Genomic DNA, 23317 nt, shown 5'->3' on the forward strand with positions numbered 1-23317 from the left:
ACTGATACCTAGAAGCAGCGAAATGAAAATTAACACACAGTCCCAAATTCTAGTTCCTAGCCTGAGCTCCTGCACATTGATGTGAGCTTCTTGTAAGACATGGAGTAAGGAACTCATCCAAAGCCCGCTCAGGTTAATTAATGAGAGTCTTTCCATTGATTTCAAGGTGCTTTAGCTCAAGTCATGAGTGCCCTCAATTCACACTGAAACACAGCTGAGGGTGATCCGCAACTTGCTGGATTCTAGCTGAGGTACTTGCCTGCCCTCTGTTACCAGAGCGTTTGATTTGAGTATCACACAATCTGTAATGTACTTATCCTCACAATACCCTTAGGAGGTAGGGCAGTGCTGTTACCATTTGACTGATAAGGAACTAAGACACAGAGAAACGAAATGATTGGCTGAAAAGAAGGAAGTCTGTAGGGTAGCAGGGAATTGAGGCCTGGTCTCCCAAGTCTCCGGCTAGCTACCTGCCCATGGGCTAGCCTTTCTTTCAGCTAGACTTTGATGTACAGATCATAAAAAGGTAATGCTATTCTGAAGGTTGAAGCAGAAGGGAAGCACTTCTGGTTTTTGGAAGTGTAATAGGTTTTGGAAATGTTTTAAACACAGGAAGGCATCTATTGGGTTAATTATAGACCTGCAGCATTATCACACTATGGTCATGCCATATAGTCAAAGTGTAGGGAAGGAAATAGAGAGCAAAGAGTCAGGAGTCCATTGAAATATAGGAATAATGAGTGAATTTTAGTCTAAGATCCCCTAGGAAGGCGGTTAACAACTTACAGACCGGCAGCAGTTTCACATAAAATAAACATCCCTCTCTAGATTCCTCCTATTGTAACTAAGACATCTTTTAATAGAAGCCCTTAACTGGAATCTGCCAGCTCTCAGAACCAGAGTAGGCTCCTGAGCTACTCCACACTTTCAGGAAGAAGAGATCTTCTCAGCTCTGCTACTCCCCCCAGCCTAAACTAAACTCTTGAGGTGTACTAAACTCACAAGCCACAATGAGCTTTTTCAGGACTGGGGGCAGACTTCTGACACAACTGAACTCCTATGCTAGAGAAACCTATCTGATCTGAGGCAGAGCTCTGTAACTGAAATCAGCCCCTTCCCTGTGGAGCAGGCTTTATAGTCTGTTAGCCCCAGGTTCTAGCCAATCGGGTTCCACCACCTGACTCAAAATGGAGTCTCACAGCTAACAACAAACACTACAGCTTCCCCTGCTCCCAGGAAAATCCTACCAATGCATTGTTTACCTCTCAGTTATTTCAGAATAAAGGCAATTAAGAGAAGGAAAGGAATAAAATAACAATAGTAATAAACCCTGTAGAGTGCACCCTGTGTTTGCTCTCCTTAGCAGTCGTTAAAGGATTTGAATATACATAGGTCCAAGGGGAGGGGATATAGAGCCTTCCGCCCCTTACCACTTTTGGGGAATATTGGCATTTTGTGCTTGGGAAGAACAAGGACTGCTTCCTCTATGCACTCCTAGGCTGGCTGCAAAGGGCAGGCAGGGAAGAGGGGGGGATATGGCTCTGTTAAAACTTCTGTATCAGTCTATAGGTTTAGCCCAGCACACAAGGAAAAGCAGCTGCACTCTGTCAAAGGGGACTGGGGAAATCAAGGAAGCACAGTGGTTCTAGGAGTCACGTTACCTCCCAGAGCTCTTCCTGGGCCAGTAACCAGCTGTACTCAGGGCTGTAGCTAAATACCACAATTGCCTACACAGTAGCAAAGCTGCTGCAGAATTTTCAATGTATATTACCCATCAGTTGTCTGCTCTGGCACAACCACCTCTATCTAGAACTGCAAAATGCGATCACAAATTAAACATCTACTTCCCAAATATGTGTCTATGTTAGTGTATATTTTTCCTTTGAAATATATTTGCAATTTAAATGAATCCATTTAGACACTCTGGCTACACATTTGCCATATCTTTATTGCACTTTTACCACATTGCAAACAATTCCACAAAAATGCTGCAAAAGTAAGCCTAGAAGCTGCCGAAAACAGCTTTTACCCATATATGTATATATTTACACAAAACTATCAAAAGCAAAGTCGGAAAAGTAACAGCCCTACTACGATAGTCTAGAAAGATCAGAGCTGCTACTTTCTTATGGATAAATAGTACAACTTGTCATTTTACATCACGCTGTAAAACCAACATTCAAGTATTCTTGTCAATGCACAGTTATCGAAATCCCCTTCCAGCTAATCACGGTACTTATTATTGTTGTGGCTGTTAGTTTTGCTTTTAAAAAGTTCATGTGTCTTAACCCTTTAAATGCTGAGTAGTTGAAAAACAAAGCATTCAGTTTAAAGTAGGTACAGTGAATTAGAGCACTTAAAGGGTTAACACAAAATACTAAGTGGACTGTCACCAAGATTAAATTGTGAGTCACAAAACTATGCTGTCCCTCTTTTGTTAAATTTGGTAGGTAGGTGCCTGTGGTTTTCATAGATATACCATATATAAATACAAAATATTAAATAAAGGCCTCCTTTCTATACAAAAAGAGTAGGAGGTGTTTTGCCACCAGACTAGCGTTACCTGTCAGTGACCTCAATATTTTCCAAACCTTTTCATATTCTGATTTAGGAACTATTTAAAAGCATCACATTAGACTTATTTTTCTTAATTAACTAATCCTTCACAGAGTCTACACTTTACCTACTTTGGGAACAATTATATCTCATTTTTGAATTCATTGAATTCACAAAGTTGCATACACAGTCTTTTGCAAGACTTTTTTCATCTTCTTTACTTAGCTAGTAAAAATGCAGTCATGTGATTTCACTACCTCTTGGTTGTAATAGTGTTAACATCAGTGTCAAAGTCATTTTCAACCACATTAACATAACCATCTTTTTCTATACAGTCACTAACAGCTTTGAGAACAATCCGTAGCCTCCTGTCCATTGCCTCTAGGTGTAGCTGGTAAAGGATGGGTGCAACTTTATCTTTTAGTAAAGATTCCTCCATCAAGTGACTTAGTTTGTATTCCTCCTTGGCTAATAACTGTAATCGCAGATAGGTAGACTTCCTTATTCTAGGAATGAAGGAAAAAGAGTAAATCAGTATTTGAGTTACACTTTATTACATGTGGCATAAAAGACAGAATTGAAATAATCCTTCTCATGATAACGTAGAAGACACTGACATAAGAAAACATGGTACACACGTAATATGTCAGGCATATATTCTTAACAAATGGCCAACATTTTCAAAAGTCTTTAGTGGTTTTGGGTGGCTCAATTTTTAAATGCCCTCTTGAGATGTATTAAAAAGGCCTGATTTTCAGAAAGTGCTGAGCACCCACCATCTGAAAATCGATCCCCTTTAAAGTTTCTCAGGTTGGGCACCCAAAAAGTAAGGCACCCACTATCACTAGTCACATCTGAAATTCTTGGCCAGTGACATTAAGGATAAAATTTCCAAAACTGTCTAAGTGAGTTAGGAACCTAAGTCCCATTTTTCAAAAAGGCCTTAGGTCAAAGAGACTTGACAATCACAAAAAGTTGAAGAAATCAGAAGTTTGCTCTGGTAGTAACTGAAATAGTTTTGCTGAAAATCTCTTTCTACTGATGCAATTGAGGTATGTACATGAAAAAAAGACTTTGAGTAACATTTCAAAGTGCTTAAATGGCGTAAGAGCCCAAGTCTCATTTTCAAAAGGGACTTAGGTGCCGAACTCTCTCTGAAATCAGTGGGATTTAGGCTCCTAAGTGCCCAAAGAGCATCAGTGCAGAACTTTTTAACAAGAACATACTGCCCATAGCTTTTAAATAAAATTCATGGAAGACTAAAACCAACATTTAGAGACGATTTCTGTGCCCAATAAGCAAGCATTTAAAAAAAATCACAAAACAATTAAGCTGGAAAGACATGCATATGAACTTCTCAGGCAACTACAGTACGTGGGCAGTGGTGTACAATCTGCATCTGAAATCTCCTCTTCTGGGTCGAGCTCAGCATGGTGCACATCTAGATGGGAAATCCATAGACGGAAAACCTCTTTTGCATCTGTTTTCACCACATTTGACTGTTGTCACTGCCTCAGCTTTGTAAGCGCCAATTAAACAAACAGATTGTGTTGGACAACAATAGACGCCCAACAATACCCAGAGCACCTTAAATGCGTGGTTTATTAAGCACATGGCTCACTCTTGAGCATTTCAGTCCTGCCACCTGAAAAAACACAGGGCTCATTACAGATTAGGAATAAATCCCAAAATAAAACATACCTGCAGCACTGGTTTAAAGGCACCAATATGGAGAGTTCATCATGGGAATATTTTCCAAACCTATTGAAAAATAAAGGATGAAATGACAAAGGGTATCTCAATGTTTAATTCACACCTGTATCTTTTCATTCCAGAAAATTAAAAAAAGCTCTTTAGGTATATATGGCCTGCTCAGTGAAGGCAATGGGAGTTTTGCCACTGGGTGTACGATCAAGGACTGGCAAGATGGGGAAAAAGGGAGACCATTGTACCAAGTCCCTGAGCTTAGCTCCCCGCCCCCCCAGACATCTGTAATTGGGGTGAAATGTGGGTGAAGTGGGAGCGGGTGGGGCCCCAGCAAAAATGATGTACCAGAGCCTCACATTTTTCTAAACATGCCTTTTCAAGCCAAAGAACAAAACAAAGATTGTGTCGTAAATAGATGGGGATTTACTATTCTGGGTGAAAATTGAATGTAGGTAAATTATATCACCAGAGCAGAAGAATAGTCTTATGATTAATGAACAGGACTGAGGCTCAGGACATCTGGGTTCAGTCCCACCTGTACCACAACCTTCCCCTATCAGCTCAGGTAATTCATATATATTCAGGTAATTCATCTCTCTTGGTCTCAGTTCCCTATCTGTGAAATGGGGATAATAATACTTCCTTTCTCATACTCTTTGTCTTATCTATTTATATCAGAAGCTCTTCAAGACAGGTCTGTCTCATATCTATGTTTGTATAGCATCTAATCCTATGGATCCCTGATTTCAGTTAGGGCCTCTAGACATTGCTGTAATACTAATAATTAATAATGTATATATTGAAATGTATAAATTATCTCCATAGCTGTGTTGTCATGAAGTTAGTCTGGCCAAAATTATTCCATTGATCAATAAAATTATTAACATATTTACCCTCTTCCATTATCTAAGTGGATAATAAATGTTTCATTTCCAAACTTTTCAAAGGTTTCATAGTGATGTCGATCCATGTTTCCTAGAGAATAATAATAATAATAACAAAAACAATGATAATAATAATAATAGTGATAATAATGATAGAACAAAACCCCACCACTCTAGACTGTTATTCCTAAAGTTTTGTTGCAGGGAATGCAAATCGGCAGACAGTCCAGAAGCTACTTATTTTAGCCATGATCAGAATATTTCTGACTTCCTTAGTTAGCTATGAAAAATTATTGTCATTAGTCATTATTAGCTATGAAAAATGCTAACAGATGTGGCAAATTACAGAAGAAGATATTTTTGTTCAGTACTTTTTAGCTTGATTCTATATTATCTTCCAACTGAGGACTTTGCACATCAATTGGGAACTCTTTAATATTTATTTCTTTTGATTTATTAAAAATATCACTCTCCTTTCATTTGGAAGCTTTTAGATAATTTACAATGTACATTCTCATATAACAACAGATGATACATTTCTCGTACCATTTTTGAGGGCTAATTTAGGTTTCTAGGTCCCTCTCTCCGGACAGCCCTATCTCTAGTGCAGGCTACTTCTAGTATTCTGGCTGGCTGGCACATTTATGAGAACGAGGCTTGTCTTCAGCCACTCCCACCTTTGCCTGCCCATTCACCACCCATATGTGTGGGCAGGGGAAGTAGCAGTTCTACAGAGCTCACTCTCCCCCATATACTGAGACCCACCACACAGGCAACCCAAGGGGATAAGAGATTTTTGTGCTCCCTTATTCCCCTGTGCAGGTGTATAGGGCAAGCCCTAAATAATTAACCTCCGAGCAAACCCTGTGAAATCCCCAGCATCCCCCTCGGAATTCCTCATCTTCAAAAGGCTTGGAGAAAAGATGAGCGTTTCAACCCGTTTGTGATTAACATATCCGAACTCTGGAGGACCAAGCGAGAGGAAGTGAATTCCCTCACTGAGAATGCCTTGCCAGCTACCCGGTCTCTGTTATAATGAGGGGTTCTGCTCAAGCACCTCAGTTGACCTCAACTTCACAGGGAGACAATCTCTGAAGTAACCAAATCCTAAACCAGTAAAACTGTTTACAGTTAAAATCAACATTGACGCTCCACCGCCCAGGCAGCCAGTGAGCTCACAAAGCATCAATATTGTATTCTCTTGGTGTGAAGCTCTATTCAAGGAGCCTGTGTTTACACTGGACAAAATGTATCCCATTAGAAAAGGCATTAACTAACATGACTTAACTAACCTGATTTTAAACACGACTTAGTGTCCAGGATTAACCAGGACCAGCTAAACCCAGTGTTCTTATCTACACTAAGGGTGAAATAATATTTAATGTCATGTTAGCCAAATTTAGGCTGCTAGATAAGAGATTGAAGTCCAGGACCTCCATGGTAGCATTCTCTGAAATGCTTCCAGTTCCTCACACGGGGCCAGTTAGACAGATAGAACAGCAGGGTCTCAATATGGTGGAAGGAGGGGTTTAGATTTATTAGGAACTGGGGAAACTTTTGGGAAAGGGAGAGCCTATACAGGAAGGATGGGCGCCACCTAAACCAAAATGGAACCTGATTGCTGGCACTTAAAATTTAAAAGGTCATAGAGCAGTTTTTAAACTAAGGGCTGGGAGAAAGCTGACAGGTGCAGAGGCACATGGTTCGGACGGAGGCATCCCTTAGGGGAGGATCTATTAATGGAGATTCTCTATGTCCTAGTAAAGAGGAGAGGATGGAAGATGATAAAATACAGAAAGGATCTGATGAGAAACAGTCAAACGAAAAAGAGTCCCATTCTGTAACGGCAGATAGCTAAAAAATGACAAGTTTTTGAAGTGCTTATATACCAATGCTAGAAGTCTAAATAATAATATAGGTGAACTAGAGTGCCTCATATTAAATGAGGACATTGATATAATAGGCAGCACAGAAACTTGGTGGAATGAGGATAATCAATGGGAATACTGTTTGTGGTGTGTTCTCCATCTTTCCTGATTGAGAATCAACAGTCCTCTGTTTATCTACCAGACCTTATGCACTAGCACTTGGGTGTACAGAGATCTACCAATAATGTACAGCCTGGACATGTACATGTAGAAAGCATCCATTACAACAGAATGACATTCACTGTAAACTGTGTTGTAGAGGCTCTGAATTTCCATGAAGAACATTTCATGTGACTGTCAAAAAGGACATTAATCATTGTGCTTATTTACAATATAGTTCTATAAATCTTTGTTCTTTTAATCTGCACTGATGCAAATATGTCCAAATAAATGTGCAATATTTCACAATTACCCAAATTGCACATACAAGTATTTGCAATTCTAGGTGTGCATCAGAAAATTGCTGAACTATACAAAACACTGTATGGAGAACTGGTTCTTACTATAATTAAACACTGGATTTAATTTTAAAAGATCTGAAACATACCCATTAGAAAATCAAAAATTGTCATATCCATTATATCCAAAATTCTGGTCCCACTGTCATAGGGTGGTGTTTGTTTAACTTCTTCACAATAATCTGGATCAACTTCCCATCTGGAAAAGAGATATTGTTGATTGTTTATATCTGATCTAAAAGTTACTCGGTATAACAAAACCTTTCAAAGATTTAGTTGTACTGCAGTGGGTTAGGATTAGTACATGTACAACTAACTCTACAGGCTATTTTAAGCAATACAAATTCTGATAAAGATTGTGCCTGATGAATTAAGGTAAATTTTCTAGAATTCCTAGAAGAATCATGAGTTTAAGGAAAATATCTGGTTCCCAGATCCAAAAACTAGGAGATCAGGTGTGCCTTCTAAGTAATTACAAAGTCAGATATCTAAACTACTCAACACTTGTTTAGGACTGACTGGTTCACTACTGGACACAGATACAGGCCTTGATCCTGAAAAGACTTATGCAAGTGCTTGCCTTTAGACATGGGCATAGTCCCACTGAAGCCCATTCAAGGATCAGGTGTTTCTTGCAGATTCTAAATATCCCCCCTCCCCCCAAGTACATCATTGTCTAGGGGCCTGATTTAATGCCCACTGAAGGCAATGAAAAGGCTCCCACTGACTTCAATGAGTTTTGGATTAGACCTCTGCAGAATTTGTGTTTATTTTTTAATTAACCACTGCTTATATCCTACCCAGCAATACATTAGCTCTGCTGCTGGAAATCCCTTTGGTCTCCACTACTCACTCTGCTTTCTTGCGTTTATGGTAGGAGCGCCGCCATGGATTTCTCCAGGTTTTCCTTTTAGCTAAAGACAGGTCAGGTAGGAAAGCAGCGAGAGAACCTTCGATCTGATCTGGTTTTCCACAAAGAGCATGCTCGGTTGAGCAGTAGTATGAGCACTCGCCATAGAAACAGATGTTGTTTGCTGACAAAGGAAGGGAAACATCTGAAAACTTTCTCTTTTATTAGTGTTTTAGAGTAGGTAAAACACATAGAAATACACAAACAACCATGAACAAATGTACGATCCTGACTCAAAGCCCACTGATGGCTGTGGTAGTCTTTCCATTGCCTTCAATGAGCTGTAGGGGCCTGATCCATTGTCCACTGAAGTCAATGGAAAGGTTGCTATTGATTTCAGTGGTTTGGAGCGGGGCCTGGATCAGGCCCTCTGTGAATATTTCCAAATTATGTAAAATAAAAAATAGTTTCCTCTACACTTTTCCAACTTCAATATGCCTTTTGAGCAATATTAGTCCCTACAGACACTGACAGTAAGCTCTAGATTTAACATAGTTCCCTCAAATACAGTACCTGAACATTAGATAATAACCAATATTGCTAAGAGTTTGCGCAGCACTTTCTGGAAATCAGGTCCCTTTGATATGTCTCAAGTTGGGAACCTAGAAATTAAGGTATTCAAAATCAACAGTCACTTTTTAAAATTCTGTCTCATTTCTTTGAACACTGACAGCATTTTTTGGTATAAGATGTTTTCATTTTTACAAGGGAGAATTGTTTGTGATACATATCCAATTTTCCAGGGAATCATAGAACTAGCTTTGGCAATAGATATCTTAAATTTCCTCTCTGCATGCTGCATTATTCCATTAGCCAACAAACAGAATGCCTCAACAGCAACTTATCATATTTTACAGGGTCTAGTACTTTAAAATCTCACAACTACCATCATATAGTTGAGTGTACTAGGAGTGCCATAATCCACTTCCCAAGGGAATACACTAGAAGGCTGAAGGATGAGTATGTTACCCCATGAAAGCAACCCAGATTATTAGCAAGAAAAGCAGAGTGATGTTCCTATCATTGCTGTTTTACTACAGGGCTTTAAAAATTTGCTTTGCACAAATGTGTAAAATATAAGTTGTGCAAGATCGTGTCCTCTCCTTACGCTACTGTGCCACAGAGATAAGGCGTAAGAAGCTCCACTCTTAGTACAGCTCACCGCAAGGCCACGCAGTGTAGCACCGCTGGGCTTGAGTGCTGGTTGCAGAGTTGCTCTTCCTAGGGAGCAACTCACTGAAAATGGGGCAGGGATGGGTGAAGCCAGGGCTCAAACACACACATCCCTTCACAGGCTGGCCTGCAGAACCTGCTGTCTGCACAGGCAGCTTCGTGCTACACTGTAAAGAAGTGTGGCTAGTTACTTTCCCCCTAATGCCATAGGACAGTTCAAAGTCTCTTGGCCAAATGTCTCCTGGAGCTTGCTCTGCGGTGATGCAGCTCTGCATAACCATTTCGTTGGAGCTCTGTGCTAATGGCATAATCTAACCCCATAGCAAAAGAAAGCATCCAAAGTGGAAACAGAATAGTGTGTGGATATAAGGTAGGTAATGCAATGAGGAGAAAAGGTAGGGAGGAAGAATGCTAGCACTGTACTGTCAAGGACCACATTGCATGTTTAAAGAGGACACTCCCTCAGACAGATGAAGCAGCCACAATAATGCTGATGTGTCCTTTTGTAAAGTAAGGCTGAACATACTTTTAAATTCAGGAGACTATGAAAGTGCAGTAAGCTTGTGATGATTCCTTTACTGATTGGAATTGCTCTGGTCTATTATTTAGAGGACAGACTGATTACCATGAAATTGTCTCAAACAATCAGAGTGCAGGGTTGATGGATTATTACTTAACAGTTTTTCCTAGTTATTCATTTCCAAGCATTTTGGTGGTGGGCATCTGATTTGTGCATTATCCCTATGGTTATTACTCAGCGGCCACATATCATGCAAATCCCTGTACTCTGATAGGCTGGCATCCATTATTAGTCAATGAGGGTACATGAACAATTCCCTAATTATCATATATCGTGTCCTCAATGTTTACTTACATTGGCTAAGTCCCTTCTGATTTGGTTCCGAAACACAATGTAAACAAATATATATTATGTTTATCCTGAGGGCAAGAGCCTTTTTGACCAGTAGAAAGAGAGAGAGAGAGAGAAAACAGTAAAAGAAAAAAAATGAAGAGGAGAAATGATAATAGGGGGGAAAGAAGAGCCAAAAAGATATTTTTGAACTTGAAATAATAATAATAAAAATCTTATGGCAATTTGAGCACCCTTCCTTTTAAAAAATAGTTTTTCCTTTCATTTAAAATGTGAGCATTGCCTTAACAATTTCAAGATAAAAATAATAACTTCAGGAGATTTCCCGTAACTCAGAAATAACCACATCCTTGGCTGATAAGCCCCTTGGATTGATTATTTCCTATAATCACCTCAGCCTTCAGTCTTGCTGCGTGTTCAACAAAGGATATGATTAATAGGTTTCAAACAGGAATAACACTCAATTTATCCTTTAAATAACTTGAAACAGTCCTGTAATTCATATCTATACACTGGCACCTTTGGAAAATATCTTTCACATTGCATAGGAATACAGATCTATCTATCTAATCTATCTATCTATTCTACAATTTATCTTAAAAGCAAACTACTATAGGCCACAACCTCAGGATCCACAGTCTAAAATGTGTACGGGGGTTTATTTCCTCTCTTAAGGCTCTCCTCCAAACTGCCACTGTAGTGCTAGTCTGGCTGCAGTTTTCCACAAGGCTACACATGCACTGAAGCTTTTTAGCTTTGCCTTTGAATACGACTGTTAAATCAGGAGGGTTTCATGCGTCCATCTGAATTTTTTTCATAATCCATAATGAAAGGGGGCTGTGGTCTGAACATTGGCTAAATGCTACGGTAAGCTGCAGTGAACTAGGAAACTGGATTATCGCATTGTACTAGGCAGTGGTACTATTAGCTAATAACTCCTGAGGAAAAACATTTGGGATTATGCCTTTGAAAGAAATTAATCTAGACAAACTATTGCAATAGACACCAGGCTAAACACAAAAGAAGATTTGCACAAAATCACACACAGGATCAGATTGTGATCCTTGCTGCAGGATAAAATAGGGGAGTGAGGGGACATAAAGAGACCCCTGCCTTCCCCCATGCTTCCTACCCATATTGAAGGGGGCAGTGCAGTGGGAAGAACAGCCACCCTCTAGCTACTACTCCCCATCCTGTACTGGTGGGCATGGAGTGTGGAGGGCAGGAGCAGGGAATGGGCAGACCCTTGGCACAGCTTACTCGGCCCTGGGCCCCAAACAGATTAAGTGGGCCCTGCTGTAGTATTACCCCCCAAAAAACCTTCATCTTATTTAATGTGGACTTTTTAACAAGTGTATTCGTATGTGTTTTGTTGGTATATTTATTGGTTTGAGGAAATAATACAATTAGTGTTTTGGGGGAGGGGCAAGGGCCCCCCAGAAAGATTCCTGCTTAGGCACCCCAATGGCCTACCACCACTTCTGTGTCTGCTCTTGGGTCAGCACAACTGTGCGTTGCCCCATACTTGGGACAGATTGTAAGATTGCCATCTAGCCCCCATGTTTTAATTTAGTCGAGTGCCAGCATTGCCTGTTCATTTGCTGATGGGGATAATCCACTGATATTTGTCTTGATAGTTTGAGATACTTTCTCTTTAAAGTCTACATGAATCTGCTTACACCTGGAGGGAGGAAACTTATCATCCGTTATCCTGAACCATAACTGTTTTGTAAAGAGCAAAAGACACAACAATGACATTCGTCTGCTGTCATATTTGCCGTTCTTAGAAAGGAATGACATCAAATACCACACTTTGTACTGCAGGATGAATGTGAGTATGACTTGGAATCAACAGAATGCAGTCAGCAGCTTTCCATATTGTTAGTGCAAGCAACCGGGAATAATAATCTGGCATTCATCATGTAGTAGTATCTAAATAAATCCACAGCAAAGTTTCTGGCATATCACCACAATCACATCAACCGCTGCATGGGATGACAGAGCTAACACGAGACGTGCTGGCTGCACTGTGCTTTCCAATCAATCATTGTTCTTATTGGGGCATATCCAGCTATTGATTTTTACACAGAACTCCCATTGACTTCAATGGTCGTCCCACGCATTGAAGGATGGCAGGATGTGTCCTGTTGTTAGGACAACAAATCTGAAGCAAACCCACAAGAGTATTTCTTGGTGATAAGTTACAGTCAATAACAAGGCCTTTACTGCCACCAATTGCATGCTCTGTTGGTCCAGACTTGTGGCCCATAGTTCCACTGGCTTCAAAAGGCTTGTGCAGAGGACTGCAGGATTCTGGCACTGTAGCTCACATTTTAGCATCGTTGAAATGAGAGAAATGCGTTGTGCAAATCTCTTATGAATGGGCGTTTTGCCATTAAAAATATTTCTACCGCTTCTTGCATGCAGGGACTGAGGCAAGGTTGGTTGTATTATTATGGGGGTATATCTCTCTGAATAGCATTCTTCAAAAGGATTTCTTAAAAAAAAAAATTCAAAAACACGGATGCCGACTATTTGTAATAATCCACAAGCCCCGTTAAGATAAATTCAAATAGTTTTTTTTTAAAAGTCCCCTTTCGATTAAAGTAGATCATCTGCATTCCTACATGACACATTTATGGACAAATCCCACCTTCCTATGATTATACAGGCGAGTCTCATCTTACGCGGGGATTCCATTCCGCGGTTAGCGCGTAAAGCGAAAACCGCGTATAGTCAAAATTACATTGAGCTGAATGGCGGGCGGAATTGTCCGCACTACAAGTACGATATTAAAATTGTTATTTTTCTCTCTCTCTCTTTTTTTTTGACAACCGTGTAAAGCTGAAATCGCGCCTGTTAAATACGCATCAGATGCGACAGACCTTATAGGACATTAACAGGAGCCCCCTGTGAGGACCCAGGGCAGTATTGGTTTTTTTAATATATTGTGTGGGGATGCAGCCACAGGGGGAGCACAAAACATCCGCAAAGGATGCAACTCTGGTGCAAGCTGCTTGCACTCTCCTAGTGCAAAGGGTGGTGGGGTGCATCAGCATTGGCATCCCGGAAAGGGAGGGGATGCTTCAGATGGGTGGATGCAGTGAAACATTTCTGCCGTGTCATGTATCAATGTGTAAACTTCCATTTCATTAAATAAAGAACATGAGCAGCAACTTTTTGAGGGGCCCAAAGCGATACTGCAGTACATTTGTGCTATACTTAAGGCATTGAATATGAATTGACAAGATTTGTGGGTTTTGACAAACTGCCCTGTAATCATAATCAAGTGATCGAAAAATAGGAGTATTAAGGTTCAACCTGATTATTACAATTAAAATTCAAAATGTGTCTGTGCATCTATCCATCCATCTTGTGGCTTTCATAACGTTACCGGAACAATAATTCTGCTCAGGTAGAAAAGAAAGATTTCAAGATGCTTTACAATCAAATGACTTGGCAGTATCTTTATTTCACTGAAAGTAGTGTTACTTTTAATACTGTGCATTTAGCAATCTCTTTGCAATCACAAGTCTAGAAAGAGGATATAATCCTGAATGCTTACTTCAGCAGCACATGAAAAGATCTTTAATCTACCTGCTCAGAATAATAACAGACCCAGATTTGCTATTGTTTGGTAGGGGGGGAAAAACCCCATCCACAATCCCCTGGAATTGGTTACTCTGAATGAAAGCGCTAGTGCTTACCAGCTGTGTAACATGGATTTCTTTAAACTGCTGCCTCAATTATTCCTAAAACGATGGCTGAGATTAATATGTCTCTTTTTGCTACCTTAAGAAGACCTGTGCATAAGCTCGAAAGCTTGTCTCTCTCACCAATAGAAGCGGGTCCAATCAAAGATATTACCTCACCCACCTTCTTTCTTTTTGCTAGTAAGTTACTATTTATTTGTAAGAGCACTAGAGTTTCCATAGCCTCCCCTGCTGCAAAGGATGTACAATTAATTTAAATGATTACTCGTCTATTTCCATGTCTCATGTTTAGTCCAAACTGCCTGCAAGTGCACTTTTTCTGCAATGTGCTTTCTCTTGGAAAGCAGTATAACGTATTGACTGACCCTATTGTTGTCTGATTTCAGGGTTTTACATTTCTCAACATAAGAATGAATGCTTCCCTGATGTGTAGTTCCAAACAAGAGCTGCCTGCCAGTTATGGGCATCGCCTCCTATGACAGATAGCTCTGTCCCAAGGGACAACAGTAGGAGGTGGCCTCAGGCATGGAAACTCTGTGAGGGTCTTTCCCCAAATTGTTCCATTGCAGGATGAGGTTTGCACACTCCACACATCATAGAACAAGCTGAGGATTTGGCCCTAACACCTCCTGGAGTGATCGTTAGATGCACAAGGCCATTTGAGGGTCTGTGCCTCTTCATGTGGCTCTCTCCACACCCCTACAGCATGCTGGAAGTTTGGGACCATTGTATCCATGCAGCCAGGGATTCCCCAGTAAGGGGTAGTTTCCTAGTCTCGTGGGGGCTCTGTGCAAAATTAATGCCACTTACTGCTGCAGTGACTTTAAGGGGTGCGTGTGGGGAGTTATGTTTATGGAGGAGACAATATATGTCTCCACAGGCCTTACCTCTCCCCATGCACTGGGATAGAGCTGCAGAGACAACATATTCTCTCTAACATTCAGCTACGGGGGGAATCCCATGGAGATCTTGAGAGTTCAATGTGACACAGAGATGTGAAGTATTCTGTGGTTTCTTATTATGTTCATATTGTATGTACTGAATCTAGCCAGTTTAGCACAAAATACGGCAGAGGAGAATCTTCTAGAGGCAAATCAAGCCCCCACCTACGCTTCTGTAGAGATACCCCCTGAGAATAGGGGAATTTCTAATTGGGGAAGCTGAGGGCTGGCTTTGATCTAGTCAGATGTTTCACCACATCATGAATCCTGCAGCAGGGGTCTATCAGAGCTATCGAGACTCCTTCAGCTACTGGGCTGAGGTAGCCCCGGTTGATATCTGAGGATTCCCATTTGTGAAGCTAGCACTGAAATCAGTGGGAGCCTTTCAAATGGGCTATTTCGGCTGGGTGTTAAGTCCCCGGATTTGTCCAAAGTGCTTAATTTAGGAGCTTTATTACTTCTGGACCCCACATTAATTAATTAATGCCTTTTAAGGACAAGTATGAGATACAAGATGCAGGCTGTTCTTACAGTAATGTGAGTCTGGCTAATTAAACTACGGATTTGCAGAGAATGGCTTTGCAATTCACTAACATGCTATAAGGAAGGTATATTGATTTAGAAAATCTATAATGCAAAAACACACAGGTTAAGCATTTTATTCTCCAGCAAAGCCTGAGTCACAGTTAATCAAATATTTTAATTGGATGTATCTGAATCACATAAATAGAGGTGGATAAAGGATTATGCTTGGACCTTCCTTTGAATGTCTAAAATTGTATCATGATGAGATAAAGAACTTTATCTTAACTCGCAGTCTTATCTCTGAATTTTGTTGCTTCGGTTGCTTTAAACTGCTCAGATATTTTAGCATTGTTTTATGATTCTACTTTCAGAAATCACACAAGATAGGTTTCCCTTAAAACCTTGAAATCTAAATTGGAAAATCCAAAAAACAAAGGACCATACACTTTCAAATCTTGCTGACAAGCACGGGAATACAGTGGTTAACATTTCAAGTGAGCAAAACAAACTACATTAACTTAACATTATCCACCAGATTTTCAGCCTAAGTCTTATCTTTAAATTTTGCCCACAGTATTTGCATCCATAATTGATTGCAGTGATTGTGCACTTATTTTGTACATGAAAATTCACATTACTCCCTCAAGGGCTTGACTGGAGTACCCGCATTCCTGTGTGTGTACTCAAATTGGCTGCATACCTTGGTTTTTGAGCATGGTCAATTAGTTGTATATGTAAAAATGGACACTCAAAACGAGAGGGCAGATTTAACTTTTTGCAGTTATACAATTTGCCAAGTGAAGGTACTGCTATAAATAACAGCATGTTAAAAATGTGCATACAACAATGCTGAAAATATATCATGATCTCAAAATGTAAACATCACAGATGACTCTATAGGTGATTTTATGTACAGACGTGTGACACACACAATAAATAGCTATTTTTGTAATGAAAACCCAAAATGGAGGGTTATGGTTTTCATCTGATGCAGGCAGGTAACAATGATGTTCATGGAAACTGAGAGGAAGGATTCTCTTGTGATTAAGACTTGGGACTGGGACTCAAGAAACCTGAGGTCAATTCTCAGCTCTGTCAGAGATTTCCTGAATGATCTTAGGGAAGTCACGTAGACCCAATTCAGGAAAACACTTAAGCACACGGCACATCTTGTAACATCACTTAATAGTAAAGTCAATGGGAATTAAGCACATGGTTTTTACTCTGTGTTTGCATAGAGAGTAGCCCAATGGGGTGTGTGGAGTATTAAACTCTTAAGAATGAGCCTTTGAAAATTCAAATGTTGCATTTTATGAGGCTACTAGAGCTGGGCAAATACCGAAGAAAGCTTTCAGGATCATACTGTGAATAACACCCACCGGTTCAGGGGCAGCTCTATGTTTTTTTGCCACCCCAAGCACAGCAGTCACGCTGCTCACATGGATTCGGTGGCATTTCTGTGGATGATCTGCCGGTCCCGCGCCTTCACTGTACCTGCCGCCGAATTGCCGCCGAAGTCGCGGGACCAGTGGACCTCCCGCAGGCATGTCGCCAAAGGCTGCCTCACTGCCGCCCTCATGACGACCGGCACGCAACCCCCCCCCCCCCGCGGCTTGACGCTCCAGGCACGTGCTTGCTGCGCTGGTGCCTGGAGCCACCCCTGCACAAGTTCACTGCAATGATATTCACAACCCCTTTTATTGGCTATCCTCAATGTGCAATTTTATTATTTACAAGAATGTTTATGGAGGTTAATACTCTCCCTGGTTCAGACGGCCAGAACAAGGGCTATGCACTAGTTAGGTCACAATTAATCCCTATTCTGAGGATATAAATGGGACTTACATGCTACATAGGCCCTGTGGTAGCCTTTGGAACATAGCTGAATTTCACCTGGAAGGAGTGTCCTTTGTACATATTTGGTCAAGGGTCACACTGCCTTGTTATTGATACCAATGTAAGCATGTGTCCATGAGACTGTTTGGGACCGAGATGATGTATTCAGTTCCCTTCTCATATATAAAAGTTTCAGCCATCCAATCAGGGAGCAGAAACAATAGCATGTAACCTATAGTGGTGATCAATCACATAGCAACCAATAGCCAAGCATAAATAATAAATGTGCTAAGTGATAGTTGTTTCGAATAAACTGCAAGTATCTGATGAAAATGCTTTATATAAAACACTTGTTGAATAATTTGCATTAACAAACAAATACACACAAATAAAACTCATTTGATTATTTGTGAATGGCAAAAGGGACAATGTGGGTGAGGTCATGTCCTTTACTGGACCAACTTCTCTTGGCAGAAGGTACAAGCTTTCTGGGGAAGGAAGCAGAGACCTGAAGAAGAGCTCTGTATCGCTTGCAAGGTTGTACCTTCCACCAACAGAAGTTGGTCCTATAACAGATATTATCTCACCCACCTTGTGTCTTTCATATCCTGGGATCAGCTCGGCTACAACAACACTGAAAAAGGGGACTCAGTTCAATACAATAAATTGTTTGCTGTCAATAGAGTTTGACCAGATCCAACAGCTCCCCAACAAACCATATTTGTTTTTATTTAAAGGTATATAAAAAGAGACCTCATATTACAATTAAACAATAGGTGTCTCCCTTGTGACATAGGAAGAGGGCAATGTAATACATAAAACTACCTGGTGAAATGAAAAATGTCCTCCACAGTTTCTTGTCACGAGTAACATCCCTAATTTCTCTGGTCATATTAACCAATCTACCTGCAACAGGTGGAACACGACGAAAATCTAGGATCCTGGAAGTGAAATAAAAGGGGCAGTTTACTGTTAAGATTCTTTAAACTACAGCAACAACAACAACAAAACCTCTGATAATTCCTGCATCTAAAAACGTAATTGTGATGCAAACTAAAGAGGTTCATTATACCCAGAAGGCACCACCTAAATTTTTCTGTGGCCTTCATACTTCAAAGAGCCCCATCAGATCATTCATGGTGCATAGTATACATGCTCAAGATGTAATGTTCAATGTACTTTGTTACGAGTCCCGATTTAGCCTTATTGTATAAAGCATAAGAACGGCCATACTGGGTCAGACCAAAGGTCCATCTAGCCCAGTATTCTGTCTTCTGACAGTGGCCAATGTCAGGTGCTTCAAAGGGAATGAACAGAACTGGTAATCATCAAGTGATCCAAGCAGAATTACTATACGATTAAAAGTATGGGCATACAATGTTTCATGAAAAAATTAAGCAATGTAAAATCCTAGAAATCTAAGATACAAGAGACCGGTTTGCTAGTCCAGTCCAACTGCTCACCAATGCAGGATTGTTCCCTAAAGAACGTTATCCATTGCTTTTTCATTCCTGTTTTGAGTGACTCAAGACATGGGGTTCCAATGTCTTCCATTGGTAACCTATTACCCTCATTCCAGGATATCCAGAGAAGCCCAAAAGGCCCCAACCCTAATCTTTATCTGGGTAGCCCTAAGGGTCCCAAACCTAACTCTAAGCCAAGGAGGCCTATAGGCCCCAGCCCTAACGCTACACAGGCTCCAACTCTTACAGCAGGCTGGTATTCCTAAGGGCCCCAAATCTAATCTAAGTAGAGAGTCCCAGGGGCATCAATCCTAACCCAAGAAAGGAAAGCACGGTGGGCCTTAACCCTAACCTGGAAAGCCCTACAGGCCCTAACTCTAAACTGAGGAGCTCTACAGACCCCATGTTTTACTGTAGGCTGGGGATCCCTAAAAGAAGATTCCTATGGGCACCAACCCTAACCCTAGGTTAACTAATCTTATGGTATGTCTACATTGCAGCTTGGCACAAGCTTCCTGACCTGGTAGACAGACCTGTCTAGTGCATTAAAAATAGTTACAGGGACATCGCGACACTGGTGGAGGCTCAGGCTAGCCACCCAAGCTCAGATCCAGGGTGTAGGATGGGCTTGAGCTTGGGTGGCCAGCTCAAGCCTCCACTGGGATGCAACATCCTCATTGCTACTTTTAGTTTGTTAGTGTGAACACCACTAATGCAAATTTGTCTACTGGGCTAGGAGGCTTGCTTCCAGATGCAGTGTAGACATATGCCTCGGGGCCCCAAACCTAACCTTAGACTAGGGTGCCCTATGGATCTCAACCCTATCATTAGGGCAGGGAGTTCTAGGAACCCCAACCATAATTCTAGACTGGGAAACCCTGGGGACCCAATGCAAACCCTAGGTTGAGAAGTGAAATGAGACTCAACCCTTATACTAGGTCAGAGAGCTGTATCAGCCCCAATCCTATCTTAGGCTGGGTAGCCCACCAGATCCAAGGACTGGGAGCCCTATGAGTCCCAATCCTGTATCTAGTTGGAGAAGCCTTACTGCCCCCAACCCTAACCTTATGTCTGGAAACTTTATGGCCCTCAACCTGTCCCTAATCCCTACCATCCACTACCATAATCTTAGCCCAGGAAGCCCTATATATTGCAACCCTAACCCTAGGATGGATAGCTCTACCATCCCCAAACCCAACACTCTACCAGCCCTGACTCAAACCCCAGGCCAGGAAGCCCTACAGGCCCTGACCCTAGCCCTAGGGTGGGCAGTCCTATGGCTCCTAACCCTAGCCATAACTCTAGAATCCCTATTGGCACAAACCCAACCCTGTATGTGGAAATTTTATGGGCCCCAACCTTTATCTGAGGACTGGAAGTCCAAGAGGTTCCAACCCCAAACCTTGATCTGGAAGCCCAACTGGCTCCAATCATTACCCTAATCTGAGATGTCTGATGGGCTCCAATCCCAACTCTAGCCCAGAACAGTCCCCCGGTCTCAATCCTAGTGTAAACTATGGTATCCAAATGGTCTCAAACCATCATCCTAGCTCCGACTGTCACTCATACCTGAACTTTAACTCTAGCCTGGTGTGTCTCATGGGATCCAACTGAAACCCTTTCCCAGGATTCCCTACAGGTCACTACCCTAACTCTATTATGCTTTGTCCAAGAGACTTTCACCCTACCCCCTAGGCAAGAACATTTTATGGCCACCAACTCTGGCCTTAACCCAGGATGTGTAAGAAACTGCAACCCTAATCCTAATCCAGAAAATTCCATGGTCTCTAACTGTAATCCTAGATTGCCAGTAAAACTCACCCATAATCTCTGCTCTGGAGGCTAAATGAGCTCCATTACAAAGGTTATCCTGGACACACAGATGGCTCCATCAGGGTCCAGCCCTAATCCTGTCCTAGACCAATGGGCCCCATTCCTCATTGTAACTGTGCACCTAGTTATGACCCTAATTCTAAACTTTGTGCACAATGGCCTTCAGCAGCCGGTCCCAACCCCAACCCTATGAAACCACCATCTCTTCTCCCCTCTCTGTTCATCATTTATTTTACTCTTCTCTGAGTGCTCTCCTGTTTATCAATATCTATCTCATATTCATGTGCCTAGAACTAATTGAAGTAGGACAGGTTCAGTCATACCAATGCCATGTATCACCCATGACATGAGACCCTCTCCATATGCAACTCAAGATCACATTGTCATGTGTAGCATTAGGAGCTTCTCTTTAATATCGCCTCTAATTCATTTTGACCATTACTTTTTTCATGTATCTTCCTCCCAAAGTAAACCTTTGTTTCTAATTATTATTCCCCAGTTTCATTCTGTTCCATTCATTTCTTCATGTCGATTGCTCACCCTTTTTATGTTATTTTCTATTTTTAAAGTAACTAAATTTTTGCCAGGCAGGAGGGTTTGGAATAAAATGCATATCACATTTCTTTTTTCTTTTAAATATTATTTCGTTTTCCTTACCTGTCCAAATGAAATGCTGCTATTTCAGCATTATGCCTTTCATAGTCTGAGAAATAAAAGAAGTCAGGCGGGGTTTCCTGTTCCCTGGTTTGCCTGCAAAGAAAAACAGGCATGACAAATAAGGGTTAGTATTTATAATGAGCAATGCTCAAAAATCAAGCCCTTTATTCAAAAGTTCAGTATTGGTTGCTTAATCGAAGGCCCTTAAAAATACTTCATGTGCGAATTATTCACCATACATTAATTTTATCTTTCTTACTTCTGTAACAAAATTCTGAATTCCAAGCCTATCCTCCTGCATGAAGGCTGCTGTCACAAGTGTTGTTACACTCAAGATGCTCGCTCTATTTAACAAGATCTGTTTTATTACTCAAACATTTCATTAGTGATAGCAGTGAAGAGAATGTCATTTCATTAAATTATCATTAACTGTAATTATAAAATTTCCAAAAGTAATAAAATTTCGCTTTCATCTTTGGCAGTTGTGGAGCTGCTATCTAAAATATGACTCTTCTTTTGTATTACTTGGATCCAACAATGACATGTTTTCTTCATTTCAGAAGAAATGGAACCATTCCAGTTTGACTGCAATGACATATGTCACATTTCAAAGAACATTAACAAGACTGTGCTCCACAGAAGTGTCAAAAATTTGTTGTTCCTACATTTTAAGCACAAATAAAAACTGTTTTTTTAAATTGAAAGATAAAGCTCAAACATCAAACTCTGCTAAAAATGGAAAGATCATTACATGTAACATAGGGGCAATCTTTGGGCCATGTGAAGCCAATGGGAGTTTTGCATTAACTTCAGTGGGTCCAGGAATTGGCCAGGGGATGAAATTCACCCTGTGCAGTTGACGAGCACAAGACCTATGCCTCAGTTAAGTTCCACTTATACCCTATTTGGAGGACTTAAATGTGACTTAAATGTTGCATAGATCTTCTGTAGGCCATCTGCTTGGGGTGAATTTCATCCCAAGAAAACTGCCCTATTTATAGGCATTGTTTTTCTTTCTTCAGTATTGTACAGTACAAAGTAGTCCATGCCTTAAATGAAGCATAACTGCAGACACGTAGAGACCATCAACATATTTATTTTCATGTCACGTGTAGTTCAAATTGTGGGCCATAAGCATGCCTACTGAGGGTACAATACTAGCACTGCAATCGTAATTTTCACACATGTGGTCCCCTGCTCAGCAGAAGTGCTGCAGTGTGGCAATCAAATAAGCAATCACTGCTCTCCATTTGCTCCTGTTGTTGCAAAAAGGCAGTAAAGGATAGAAGCTAGAAGTGAGACCAGGACAAAATAAAAATAATGTTTTCCAAATAGGAACAAGGAAAAAGGTGAAATAGCCACAGGGACAAATAAAGTTGAGTTGGCTTATGGAACAGTATATAATAAAGACAAAACAGCTAGGTTAGCTGCAGCCTCATTGTACGGTTCCATATCAAGTGTATGTTGTAACCTCAGTACTAGAGAAATGAATTTTGACTGTAAATTTCAGAAGAAAGAAATTAATATATTTTCTACTGGGCAGAAAAGGATTTTGATTGTTTATTTTTTTCTGATTTTAATAAATTTTGGTAATTAATTGAAAGAGAAAAAAGAAACATCTCCAGTATTTTGCAAAGCTTACACCAGTCACTCAATGCAGCTGATAAGCTTCAGAAAATATTAATAATTAGCTAATCAGTACCATCTGCTTTTTATCTTCTAGAGAGATTAAATATATCATGGTTGTTCCTTTAAAAAAAAAAATCTTGATTGAGAAAATAAGTCCCAAATAAAGGGTAGATCTTAATCCTGAAAGTGCAACTATCCACAGAAAACCATCATAGTTTCTTACTGCTGCATAT

General features: G+C 40.6%; 1 protein-coding gene across 1 annotated transcript in view; it reads right to left on the reverse strand.

Moving 5' to 3' along the window:
• Positions 1 to 1928: 1928 nt before the first annotated feature.
• FAM20C (FAM20C golgi associated secretory pathway kinase) overlaps positions 1929 to 23317 on the reverse strand; it is an 81949-nt gene continuing 60560 nt past the window's right edge. The window contains exons 4-10 of the mRNA XM_034783266.1: positions 21456 to 21548; positions 18328 to 18443; positions 8387 to 8567; positions 7623 to 7732; positions 5157 to 5238; positions 4258 to 4317; positions 1929 to 3062 (exon numbers count right to left, since the gene is read on the reverse strand). Of these exons, the coding sequence (XP_034639157.1) occupies positions 2810 to 3062; positions 4258 to 4317; positions 5157 to 5238; positions 7623 to 7732; positions 8387 to 8567; positions 18328 to 18443; positions 21456 to 21548 (895 nt within the window). The 3' untranslated portion in view covers positions 1929 to 2809. The remainder of the gene's footprint in view (positions 3063 to 4257; positions 4318 to 5156; positions 5239 to 7622; positions 7733 to 8386; positions 8568 to 18327; positions 18444 to 21455; positions 21549 to 23317) is intronic.

Source organism: Trachemys scripta, chromosome 10 (assembly GCF_013100865.1).
Source record: "Trachemys scripta elegans isolate TJP31775 chromosome 10, CAS_Tse_1.0, whole genome shotgun sequence".
NCBI classification, from domain to species: domain Eukaryota; kingdom Metazoa; phylum Chordata; order Testudines; family Emydidae; genus Trachemys; species Trachemys scripta.